Source organism: Leptosomus discolor, chromosome 21, assembly GCF_034619465.1.
Source record: "Leptosomus discolor isolate bLepDis1 chromosome 21, bLepDis1.hap2, whole genome shotgun sequence".
Classification (NCBI taxonomy): Eukaryota; Metazoa; Chordata; class Aves; order Leptosomiformes; family Leptosomidae; genus Leptosomus; species Leptosomus discolor.
The window spans coordinates 5805008-5817740 of NC_141411.1; the positions used below are offsets into that span (position 1 = coordinate 5805008).

At 64.3% G+C, this 12733-nt stretch overlaps 1 protein-coding gene across 1 annotated transcript; it reads right to left on the minus strand.

Annotated features, from left to right (window-relative positions):
* Positions 1 to 5462: 5462 nt before the first annotated feature.
* On the minus strand, positions 5463 to 11986 carry CSF1 (colony stimulating factor 1). Its single transcript, XM_086476636.1, has 8 exons — positions 11966 to 11986; positions 10526 to 10657; positions 8676 to 8738; positions 8167 to 8346; positions 7723 to 7900; positions 5940 to 6772; positions 5614 to 5669; positions 5463 to 5514 (listed from the first exon to the last, which is right to left on the minus strand). The coding sequence occupies exons 1-8, from the start codon at positions 11984 to 11986 to the stop codon at positions 5463 to 5465; spliced, it is 1515 nt and encodes a 504-aa protein (XP_086332762.1).
* Between the last annotated feature and the right edge of the window lie 747 nt (positions 11987 to 12733).

Here is a 12733-nt window from a genome sequence, read left to right on the forward strand (position 1 = left end):
CTGCCCAAGCATCTGTCTGCACCCATGGGTGTCCATCTGTCCTGCCCGGGCATCTGTGCCCACCCGTGGGTGTCTGTCTGTCCTGCCCAAGCATCTGTCTGCACCCATGGATGTCCATCTGTCCTGCCCGGGCATCTGTGCCCACCCGTGGGTGTCTGTCCTGCCCGAGTGTCTGTCTGCACCCATGGGTGTCCATCTGTCCTGCCTGGGTGTCTGTGCCCACCCGTGGGTGTCTGTCTGTCCTGCCCAAGCATCTGTCTGCACCCATGGATGTCCATCTGTCCTGCCCGGGCATCTGTGCCCACCCGTGGGTGTCTGTCTGTCCTGCCCAAGCATCTGTCTGCACCCATGGGTGTCCATCTGTCCTGCCTGGGTGTCTGTGCCCACCCGTGGGTGTCTGTCTGTCCTGCCCAAGCATCTGTCTGCACCCATGGGTGTCCATCTGTCCTGCCTGGGTGTCTGTGCCCACCCGTGGGTGTCTGTCTGTCCTGCCCAAGCATCTGTCTGCACCCATGGGTGTCCATCTGTCCTGCCCGGGCGTCTGTGCCCACCCGTGGGTGTCTGTCTGTCCTGCCCAAGCATCTGTCTGCACCCATGGGTGTCCGTCTGTCCTGCCTGGGTGTCTGTGCCCGCCCATGGGTGTCTGTCTGTCCTGCCCGAGTGTCTGTCTGCACCCATGGGTGTCCATCTGTCCTGCCTGGGTGCCTGTGCCCACCCGTGGGTGTCTGTCTGTCCTGCCCAAGCATCTGTCTGCACCCATGGGTGTCCATCTATCCTGCCTGGGTGCCCATCTATCCTGCCTGGGTGCCTGTGCCCACCCGTGGGTGTCTGTCTGTCCTGCCCAAGCATCTGTCTGCACCCATGGCTGTCCATCTGTCCTGCCCGGGCATCTGTGCCCACCCGTGGGTGTCTGTGCTGCCCGAGTGTCTGTCTGCACCCGTGGGTGTCCGTCTGCCCTGCCCAGGTGTCCATCCCCACCCATGGGTGTCCGTCTGTCCCGCTGAGTGTCCCCCCACGGGTGGGTACTCACCCACCCTACCGGGCCATCACCCCCAGATCCGTAGGGTTCCCAGACCCGCAGGCAGGAGCCCTGCCCGCGGGGCACCCTGACCCCGTCCCCATCCCCAGACCCCCCGGGGTGGGGGGCTGAGCCCCCCGCTCGGGCTTTGCTTCCCCAGGGGCATTCCCTTAAAATACAAACTAGGAAAACATCGGCATTTGGGTTAAAAACCCCAGGGGGAGGGCAGTGTTTGTGTGTGCAGATAAGATTTTTTAACCAAAATCGCTTCGTCTGGCCACAAAATGGCCTCTGGCCACTAAAATCCTCCGGGCCAAAACCTTGTCCTGGACCCGCTGTGCCCCGGGAACCGCGGCCCCGGGGGCCCTTTCCGGGCGCCTCTGCCCCGTCAGCAGCTCTGCGGTGCCCGCGGCGGCGCTGGGGGACGTTTCCCAGGGCGGGCAGAGTTTTGGGGGGGGTCTCGGGGCAGTGGGGTAAAGCTGGGAGGTCCCAGGACCCCACCCGATGCCACAAGCACCAGAGGTGCAGGGGAACCCCTGGGTTCGGTGCTCGGGCACCCAGGAAAGGTGCTGGGGCAGGGTGTCCCCACCCTGTGCCACCCCGTGCCACCCCATGCCAGCCTGTCCTCGCACAGTGCCACTACCCGGCAGGTCCCAGGGGCCGCTCAACGACGCCTTCCCCTCTGCCAGCTGTCTTTTCCCCCAAATCACCTTTTTTCACCCCATTGAGGCAGGTTTTTAAGGCACAAATGCCCATTTGGGACCCCAGAGTGCCACCACTCACACCCCCACCCCCCGAGGGGATGGAATTTCTTTTCCACCCTCCCCTACAAGCGAAGAGGACAGGGACATGGCTCCGTGTCCCCCCCAGGGCGTGAGGTTCGTGATGTGGGAGGCTGAGACCAGCTTTTGCTCCCCCAAATTGCAGGGGGATGGGGGGGGTGGGGGGCTGCTCGGGGCAGGGAATCACCTCTCTGCTCCCAGCTGGGTTGGTAAGAGGGTGGGGAAGAGGTCACTGACTGGGGACACTGGAAGCAGAGTGACCCTCCTGCCCTGACCCCTGGGGTGGGGAGACAGGTTTGCTCTCTTTTCCTGAATTTTCCACATAACTTTGCAGGTTTGGACTGCTCACGGCAGCCCCGGGGGTCAGGGATGAGGGCTTGTGGGGCTGTAAATTCAGAGGGGGCAGGTATTGGTGCTCCTCACATCCCCCCCCCTCCACGGCCAGGGACACTCCCGCCTCTGCTCCTCTGAGCTCTACCAAAGCATTAAGCTGCCATCATTCAGCTCCAGAGTTAACACCCTCTCCTCTGCAGCCGGTTTCCACCTGAAGCTGCCTGCAGGGCAGGGCGTCGTTACCCCCAGCACCCCCAAACCCGGGCACCCTGCCCACGGTTAAGAGCAGCCTCTGACCTTAAATACCTAAATCCAACCATAATGATTGTGGCCTGAATCCGGCGGGATATATATAGGTCCCACTTCCCGGGGAAGGGGATGTGGACCTGGGAAACCCCCGGCTGCTGCTGGGGAGAGGAAGAGCTGGGCTGAGTCAGCTCCCCTCGAGGAATCCTGTTGGTCAGCAAACGCGGCACCAGCCTCAGCCCCGACACCCGCAAAAGGCTCCCGGGTCCCATCCTGCCCTTCCCGTCCCCCCTGGACGAGCGATAGCCATGAAGGGGGGGGGGGGGGGCTTCTCCCTGCAACCTCAACCCCAAATCCCCCCCATGAGCGTGCTGGGAGGGGGTCAGGATGGCGTTGAAGCCCTGGGTACCCCCCTATTCCTGGAGATGCTGGGTTGGTGGGAGCAGGACGCGGGGGTCCCCCGATCCTGGACAGCAAGGGGACACGGCGGGGGGGGGGGGGGGGGAAGGAAATGCCTCTTCGAGCACGGCCTCTCCCAGCGAAGTGCTCGCAGGGAGCTTTGCCAAGAGCAGCTCAAGTGTGTCTGCTCGAAACAGCTGCTTCCCGACCCTCCACACAGATTTTTTGGGGGGGGGAGGGCTTCACCACCGGGAAGGGGATCCCATGGCTGGAGCCCCCAGCCCCAGCCGTGGTGCAGGGATGCGGGTGGGTTGGGGGGGGGGGGGGCAGGAAAGCCGGATCCAGGCTTCTGTCCTCGTAGCAGCGGCCGTGAACTCCCGCGTGGATCAACAGGAAAGCGGGTCGGGGTGACAGGGGCAGCCGGGAGCCTGACCCCGAGCCCTCGTCCCACACCTCCACCCCGCAGCCCCCGAGCGGGGGCTCCGGCAGCTTTCCCCATGTCTCCCCCCCCCCCCTGACCTCATGCAGAGACCAGAGCTGCCCCCAGGGACACCCCCCCCACCGCAGGACCCCCAAGTGGCCCTGGTGTGGGGTGCAAGAGGGGACACAACCCTGGGTCCAGCCCAGGAGCCAGGCTGAGGGGGGACACACACATGACTCTGACTCCATCCCCCCTCTTCCCACACATCCCAGCAGGACCCCCCATGTCTGCCCCCAGCGCCTAGTCCAAAAAAAAAAAAGAAGCTGCACCAGGGCCAGATCTCCTCCCTCCCCAAAATGTCCCCTCACCCACCTCCCCCTAACCCCCCTCCCGCTTACACAGTGCTACACCTCTCTCTTTATTAATAATATTAAATATACAAGATGTTTTCTATTACTTTCTTTAAATAGACTTCTTTAAATGACTTTGTATAAAATATTTCAACATTTCATTGTATCAAATAAAAAAAAAAAAAATAGGCAAAATAAATCCGACACAGCTTAAAGGCAAGTTTTTCTCCCCCAGGAGCGGGGCCGGCGTCTCCTCCACGGTGCAAATCAGCGGCTTACACCAGCAGCCAGTTTGGCCCCGGCCTCGCTGCTACGGTCCTGATCGACACCCGTCCCTCGCACTAGAAACCCCCTCCTTTTGGCAGTCATAAATACACACATATATATAAAAAAAAAATTAATAGTAATGCTTTCTTTAAAAACAAAGTTTGGTTTGTCCGCATTTTCTTCCATCGTATAAAAATAATACTTCGAAACCCAAGAGCAGCGCGGGCCACGCTTCACATTCGGGGCCGGTGGGACGCTGCGGCGGGGCAGGATGGGGTTGGGGTTATCTCCGGGGTTGGTGCATCCCAAACCAGGCTCTTCCCAAAGCCAGGGAGGGGGGCACTGAGCCAAAAAGCCCCCCCCCCCGCTCCCGGTACCCAGCTGGGGCATCTCCACCTCTTACGCCCACGTCGATCCAGTCCTTCCCCGGCGCCGTTTCCCTTCTCTAAAGCGCAGTCACCAAAGAAATCCAGTCGCAGGCGAGGCCAGCTCGCAGCAAGAACCCTGCGAGGGGGCAGGACAGCCCTTCCCCCCCCTCCCCGTAAAAATACTTCCGCGGGATAAAGACTTTCATCCGCTACATTAAAAATAAAACCCGAAGGGCACGACGACAGCAAGCCGAGGCCAGCTCGGGCGGGAGAGTGAAGCCAGATCTCCGGCGGCAGGAGGATGGGGACCGGGGTGGTGCCAAGCGTCACCCCAAGCCCGGCCCTGGGTGGGCTTTAAATATTCACAGTGTGAGGGTTTAAGTCGCAAATCGGGGCTGGGGTCGTGCAGTCCCGGGGGAGTCCCGGTGACTGACACCCCCCCCCGTCCCATCCCAGCATCCAGGATGCTCCAGCTGAAGCCTGGGGAAAGGTGGGGGCGATGGGTGCTGCTCCAAACCCCGCCGTGCTGCAGCGGGGGGGATGCGGGGAGCTGGTCCCCTCCGTCTTCAGCCAGCGCCGGCCGTGTCCCAGCGGGATCCACCATCCCACATCCAGCACGTGTCTCATCAGCCACTGTCGCCGTCATCCCGGCAAAGCCCTTCGGTGACGACCCAACACCTTCCGGCCCTTCGCTTCCCGGGGGTCCCGCTCAGGGTGCATCCCCCCATCCTTTCATCCCTGCCGGGGAAGTTTGTTGGGATTTCTTTTTTTTTCTTCCTTTTTTTTTTTTTTTTTGGCAGTCTCTGGCCACCAGCGCAGGGCGAGGGAAGAGGGAGCGTCAGCATCACGGCAGGACCACGGAGGGGCCGGTACGTGCCCACTCTCCTTCGCACAGCGAGGAGCAGCCGGATCCTTCCCCCGAGCAGCTTCACATCCCTCCTCGGGCCCTGGGGAAAAGGAGGAGAAAGATGAATGGGAGCCGATGCTCTGCCAGGGAGGGCGGAGGGGAGAAACACATACAAACCACAGGAAAAAAACACTATATATATTAAGAAAGTGCTGGTAATGGATTAATGGGCTGCAAAACCGCATGCTGGCAGCGCTGGGGCGCAGACCTGCTCCTCTCCGAGTCCTCCCACCCCATCCATCCCCTGCCAGCAGCCAAATTTCCCTGCCCGTGGCTGAGATCAGTGCTGGTGGGGAGGGTCTGGGGACCCAATATTGTCCCTACTGGCTTGGACTGGAGCCCTCTGAGGTCCCATCCAGCCCCTGCTCACCTTAGAGGTCCTGAGTCTCCAGCTCTGGACGTTCTCTCGCCCCCTGCAGCGCCCTACGAAGGAAAGCCAGGGGTTGGGGGGGTTAGGGCAGGGTGGCCCAGGGTGGGGGTCCCCAACCCCCCCCTCCCAAAGCAGGATGGTAGCGCACCCACCTCCTCTCCGGCTCCTCGGGGTCGTGGCCTCCATCTTCCAGCGGCCGCTCCAGGACCTGCACAGAGGGAAGGGGAACAGGGAGATGAGCCCTGGGGGAGGGGGCTGCAGCAAATGGGGGGGCTCTCACCCCCAGCGCAATGAGAGGGTTAAAACAAAAAATCTCCCAAATAACATCCTCCCGCCCCGCTCAGCACCATCACTTGTTCCCCCCCCCCATCTCCAAACGATGGGTAAAGTGGGGCTCAACCCACATGGACCAAGAGCCAAGTGGGGAAACTGAGGCAGGAGAGGATGCTTGTGCCCAAGGAGGAGGCGGGGGGCTTACCCTGGATTTATACTTGTAGAAGAGCAGCCCTCCCATGGCCAGCAAGACTGCCACCACGCTGGCCACTATGATGCATATCCAGGGCTCCCAGTGGCCCTCCCTGACGGCCGGCTCCTTCCTGCGCTGCTCTGCGCTCAGAACAAAGCCAGAGTCAAAGCTGGGGCCGGCCCCGCCGTCCTCAGGCTCCCGCAGCCGGCTCAGCCCCCAGCCTCGCACCCTCGCCCCATCCCCGGGGCCGCCCGGGGCTCGGCCCCACATCTCCGGGGCCATCCTGGAGAAACGGAGCTGCGTGACGGGCTGGAAGGCTTCGGCGGGACGGATCCTGGCTCCGCCGCCCGCCGAGCTGGGGGATGCTGCTGGCGTGGTGGTCCTGAGCCTGCCGGGATGGTCTGGGAGGATGGAGGCTCCCTGCTTCTGGGCCAGATCCTGCAGCGGGTGGCCAACCCCTGCGCTGGTGCCCGCCTCCACCAGCTCTCCATCCCCACGCAGGAGGGGGACATCCACCGCCGCCAGGCTGAGGGTCCCGGCCGGATCCAGGAGGGCTTCGGTGCTGTCGGCTGGAGCTGTCGGCTGCATTGCGGGGGACGGCACTGACGCTGTGTCACCTACCCCGGCACCCAGGACCTCCTCGGTCCCCGAGCCGCCGTCCGTGCTACTGGGGGGCTGAGACGGGGTGTCTAAATCAGCGAGGGTGACATGAAGGAGGTGGTAAGGGACCTGGGTGCTAGCGGGTGCCACCTCCCTGCCGGCACGGGTGGCAGCAGAGAGGGAGGGCTGGGTGGCAGAAGGGAGGGCAGGGGACAGGCAATTGCAGTCAGGATCTGTCCCCACACCTGAAAGAAGCAGAGAGAAGAGACGGCCGTGGGGTCACCAGCCTCCAAGGGGGGGTGCAGCCAGCAGATCCGGGGTCGGGGGCAGCATCCCCTTCCCTCCCTGCAGCCCCAGGCAAGCGGGTCAAACAACAAACCCCCCCCCCCAAAAAAAAAAGGGGAGAGCGACAGGGAGGCAGGGAATAGGCAGGGAGCAGGCAGGGACAGACGTGGCAGCACAAAGATGACAAGCAGCGGGCAGGAGGACGCAAACCCGAATCACCGGGTTCCCTGAGCTGACGGCAGTGGGTTGTCCACGACTTGCAGGAGCTGGGCAGCCACGTTTAACGTCCCCCACGGCACAGGGACAGGGCACAGCTCCGACACACGGACGACACGGAGACATCTCCTCCGCGGGCATGCAAACACGCAGCGCGGGCGCTCGCGAAAGCACGGACGGCAACACGGGGCTCTTCCACCCCGGCGGGCAATGATCTCCCCGAAGGCTTGGTTGGGGGAAACTGAGGCACGGAGCAGTCGAGGTCATGCAGCACGTCAGCAGCAGAGGGGTCCTGGCACCTTGATTTCTCCGTGTCACGCTCAACCCAAGCACTGGGGCTTGGAGATGGAGCCGAGCCTGATGCCTCCAGTTGGGCCGATGGAGATGCCTCCTTATTGCCCCTCAGCGTCTCTCTGGCCTTGTTTCCAGCCGTTTTCAGCCCAAATCCCACACCAAAGGCTGGCCAGCCCCTTTTCCCAACCCCAGCTCTCCCCAGACACAGACGCAGAGCTCGCCGACACACCGCCGAGGGGACGGCCACCAGCCGAGCGACAGAGACGGGGACCAACGCAACCACGTGCCGTGCCCACGGCGCCCGCGTGTGCCCACGGACGGGGACACGCGGCTGTCAAGCTGCTCCATGCAGGCGAACCCAAGCAATCCCCCCCCCCCCCAGCCCCGTACGGGTTCTCACCTGGCGAGGATTCGGCCTTCCTGGGTCCCAAGCAGGTCCTGCGGTAGACCTGGCTGCAATCCTTCTCGAAGGTCTCCTGGTTCTGCAGCAGTTGGTTGATGTCCTGGAAGAATTGCTTCACCAGCACCAGCATCTCGTAGGGGGAGGTGGTGAACTCCTCAAAGCACATCTGCGAGAGCTGGAGGAAGAGCCGGGCTCAGCATCAGCTCCACGACAGTGCAGAGCACCCGGTGTCATCCCCACAGGTACCGCTCTGCACCCAGGGCAGGGTTTGACCCCCCCCCCTTCACGCCTCCCTGTGTCCGTGCACACCCCAGCTCTGCTCTACTTCAAGCTCCTGCCCACGCACCCACCCCAGGATGCTCTGGACAGCCCAGTTTCACCCGGGGATGAGGACTCAGACCCCTGCAGATCCAGCAGCCCAGGAGGTAGGGGACACGGTACCTTTCTCTCCTCATCATTCTCCTCCCTGATGCAGGGGTCAACGTTCTCGTCGATGCGGCTGTACATCCTACGCACCGTCTGCATCTTCCGGGCGTTGGGGGAGTTCTCCTTGAACTCTGTTCGCTCCAGGATCTTGCCCAGCAGAGGAAAGGCAGCTTTCACGTAGCAGACAGAGTCGTTCTACGAGGACACAGACACCCCCACAGCCCCCCCCAAAAAAATAAAATAATGAGACTGGTTACTGGGTGGGCAGAGGAAGCAGCTCCTATCCCACTCTGCCCAGGGGAAACTGAGGCACGGAGCCACAAAATGCCTTTCTACAGTCCTTCAGGCTGCCCAAGCTGGGACTCAACAGCCACGTGGCCAGGCAGGATGGGTCCCTCCTGGGCTGCCTCCCGCAAAGGGGGATAAGATACGGGACACGGGGGGGACACCCCCCACCCCCTGCACCAGCCAGCCCTGGTCCCTGTCCCCTTCTGTCCCTCCATGCCCAGCAAAGAGCCACTCACCAACTGCATCTTATTGATGAACTGGAAGGAGACCCTGCCCGGGTGCTGCATCTGGGTGTCAGCCTGGAAGAACAGAGCAGGATGTCACCCAGTGGGATAACACAGCGGGAAGGGGCAGCGGAGCCAACAGAGGCACCCTGAGGGCATGAAGGGGTGCCTGAGCCCCCCAAAATCCACAGGGCTGGAGGTTCTACTCCCACCCCTGCTTCATCCCACACCATCCTCCTCCTTGCACAGACACTTCCCTAAAGCTGAAGCTCTGGGAGGGGGGTGAGCCCAGGATCCCCACTCCCATCAAGATGCTGCGCTCCCCATACCGGAGACGCCTGTAACCCCTTGCCTGCTCCCACCCCACCTCTCCTCCTCCTCCTCTTCATCCCAGCGCCAGGGCAGAGCCCAGCCCTGCTTGATTTTCCCAGGATCTCCCCCGCGCTGCTCAAGCCAGGCTGCAAAAGAGCATCCTGCCACGCAGGAGGGGGCCGTGACACCGAGGTCACGTATCCCCCGGCATCACGCAACGCTGGGGTCACGCACGCAGCGCTACCGACCCACCCCCCCACCCCCCCCAACCCTTGCCGATAGGGGTGAAAAATCCACCCTAAACAAGCCCCTCTGCCTCCGGGCCGGCATCCCAGGCTGGGAAGGGCGAGGGCTGCCAGAATTGCCGGCCGGCAATTCTGGCAGCCCTCGTCCTTCCCAGCCTGGGATGCCGGCCCGGAAACAATTGCTCCATTATCCCACTGGGACTGGAGCAAGAGCAGGCTCCTCCGCCAGCGGGAAGAGGAGAGGGCTGTAATCCCCGGTAGGGAAACCACAGCTTCCATTCAAACCTGCTCCATCACCCCCTTTCCCCCCCCTTCACCGACCACGCACCCACTTTTAAGCCCCAGGGGTGGCGAAGCAAAGGCTCCCCGGGGACACGGGGTGCTGGGGCTGCAGGGACAGCTCCGGCAGGGGAAGCTGAGCTTGCACACACGCTCTTTGCGGCTCGGGGCTTCAAGAGGAAGAGGTAAAGCGAGCCTGGACACCGCGGTTACAGGCTGTGAGCCGGCAGAGCTCGGTGCAGAGCAAGCGGGCGGCGAGAGGATTCGGAGGCGCCACCATCGCCTCTTTGCCAGCGCACCCCCGTTCGCTGCCACGGCGGAATTTAATCTGCAACGACCGTGCAAATCCCTGCGTGCCCCCGATTCCTGTTTCTCCCTTGAACATCCGCGTGATTCCCCACTCGGAGGTGAGCCAAGGGCCAGGCTGAGATACGCCCCAGCAGCCAGGGTTGGGCCAGGAGTCGCCTCCCTGGGGGGTGGGTGCGAGCACCCAGAGCTGCCCACGGACCAGCCGGACAAAAGCACCCAGCGCCCCAGCCTGGCTGGCTCCAGCGGCCGGGCTAGCCTGGCCAGCGGCCCCCCTCGCTGCCTGCCACCCACCCACAGCCCCATTGCCAGCCCAGCTTCCAGGCAAGCAGCTGGACTCAGGAATGCAGCCGGATTCCTCGGCTTAACCCCTGCGCAGCCATCCGGGAAACACCACAGCCCCACAGCACCGGGCCCCTTTGCCGCTTCCCCATCGCCCCTGCACCCACCCAGTCCCACTCGTGCCCCCTTCCCAGCCACGCTCCTGCCAGCTCCCGCTTCCCCTCTCCTTCCATTTCTCCCACTGGCACTTCTCCGCAGCCACCCTTGCCCTCTTGTCCCTCACACCCACGGATGCTCAGCCCCTGGGTACCATCTTTTTGCTGGTGGAGCTTAAAATAGCCGATTTGCTTATTTTCAGCCCTAAATAAGGGCTGATTTGTGCCTGCCCAGCCCCCAACGAGCCCCCGTCCCGTGGCAGAGCTGGGGGATGGCACTCACCAGCTCCTCCAGCTCGGCCAGGTGCTTCTCCGTGATGATCTGCTGGCAGTAGCTGTTCTGCTCCGTCTCATGGATGCTGCAGACCAGGAGGAGGAGGAGGGACGACAGCAGGGTGCAGCGGAGCAGGCACACCTGAGCATGGCAGAGCAAAAACTTGGAGCAGGGCTAATCCCCACACACACCCTGAGCCCCCTGCCCTTCTCCACCCACCCCCACGATGGCCACCTTCGTGGTGGACAGGGCTTGACCACCAGCGGGATAAGCCCACCGCGGTCCTCCAAACCCCGTGCCCGTCTCCATCCTGCTATTTTGAGGAGCACCAGGTCAGCAGGGAATTTCCCAGTGCCTGGCGCGGGGGCTGCCTGGCCAAGGCCTGGCTGGCACAAGCCTGGATATGGCTCTTGGCCACCTCCACATTCCCCATCCAGCCCTTGTCCCCTCTCCCGCACCATTTCTCCGTCTCTCCTGCAAATCTTTCTCCTCCACCCCGGCTCCAGGGAGCTGTCTGACGCACTGACCCACCCATCCCCAAAAATCTGCTTCCCGCCCTCTGGACCCCCCCCAGCCTCCAGTGCCTTCACCCGCCGGGCTCTTTCCATGCAGCAGCTCTGGCATCACCCCAAATTCCCCTCCCAATCCCCCTGCAACGAAGCAGGGAGGCCCCGAACCGTGGCGGGACCCCGGTGGGCAACGGGGCTTGTCCCAGGGCCAAGACCCCCGAGGTGGGGATGGAGCAGACCCCCGGGGTGGGTGCATGTGCCCACCCCGGTGTACCGGCACCGAGAGGGTGCCTGGGTGATGATGGGGGGTGGGGGTGGGGGGTTGGTGGGAGTTTCCCTTGGAGTCTGTCCAGAAATCCTCCCCTCTTGTGAAACTGCGAGATGCCGCCCGGGCCACCGCCGAGACACGGCCACGGCTGGCCGGAGCCTCACCCCACCGGGGACGGGATGAGATGGGGACGGGGACGGGACGGGGCTGGAGCCGGGGCTGCAGCCGGAGCCTCTCCCCGCCGGGTCCGGGAGCCGAGACGGGGCTGGAGCCGAGAACCGGGGCAGGGATGAGGCTTCATCCCCCGGGTCCGGGAGCCGGGACGGGGCTGGAGCCGAGAACCGGGGCGGGGATGAGGCTTCGTCCCCCGGGTCCAGGGAGCCGGGACGGGGCTGGAGCCAAGAACCGGGGCGGGGATGAGGCTTCATCCCCCGGGACCGGGAGCCGGGACGGGGCTGGAGCATCACCCCGCCGGCACCCCCCCCCCCCCGCACCCCCAGAGGGGGTCTGCCACGTCCCCCTGCGCGACCAGGCAGGGGCGACAAGGAGAACCGGGGCTGCCGGAGCGGCGGGGGGTGGTTTCCCCCGGAGACCCCCGTACAGGTGGCAGCGGGCGCCGTGCCGGGGAGCGGGGTTGGGGTTGGGGGGTGATAGCGGGAGGGGCCGCCGTACCTTGGCTCCGAGGCGGGGCATGGGGGCTGCCGTGGGGCCGGGGCTGCGGCGGGGCCGGGCGGTGCGGGCGAGGCGGAGGAGGCGGCGGCGGGGCCGAGCGGGGCCGGGCTGAGCCGCCGCTGCCGCCGCGCTCCCCTTTATAGCGCCGCTGCAGCATGTGGTTTATGAGAAAGGGCTGGCGGGCGGCCAGCGCCCGCGGCTCGCCTCGGCCCCGCTCGGCTCCCGTCGGCCCCGCTCGGCTCCCGTCGGCCCCGCTCGGATCGGCTCGGCTCGGCTCGGTTCGGATCGGCCCCCGCGGGTCGGCCCCGCTCGGGTCGGAGCGGCCCCCTCGGCTCTGTTCGGAACCGCTCGGCTCTGTTCGGGCCGGGTCGGTTCTGTTCGGGTGGGATCGGCACCCACGGTTCGGCTCTGCTCGGGCCGGGTCGGCTCTGTTCGGGCCGGGTCGGCTCAGTTCGGGTCGGGTCGGCTCTGTTCGGGCCGGGTCGGCTCTGCTCGGGTCGGCTCTGTTCTGGTCGGGTCGGCTCTGTTCGGGTCGGGTCGGCTCTGTTCGGGTCGGGGCGGTTCGGATCGGCACCCCTCGGCTCTGCTCGGCTCTGTTCGGGTCGGGGCGGTTCGGCTCTGTTCGGCTCGGCCCTGCTCGGGTCAGCTCGGCCCCGATCGGGTCGGATCGGGACACGGCGCTGTGTGCGCGACCCCCCACTCGCTGCCCCATCACACGCACACGTATGCACAGCCCTGGGCGCACACACACACACACGCACATACATG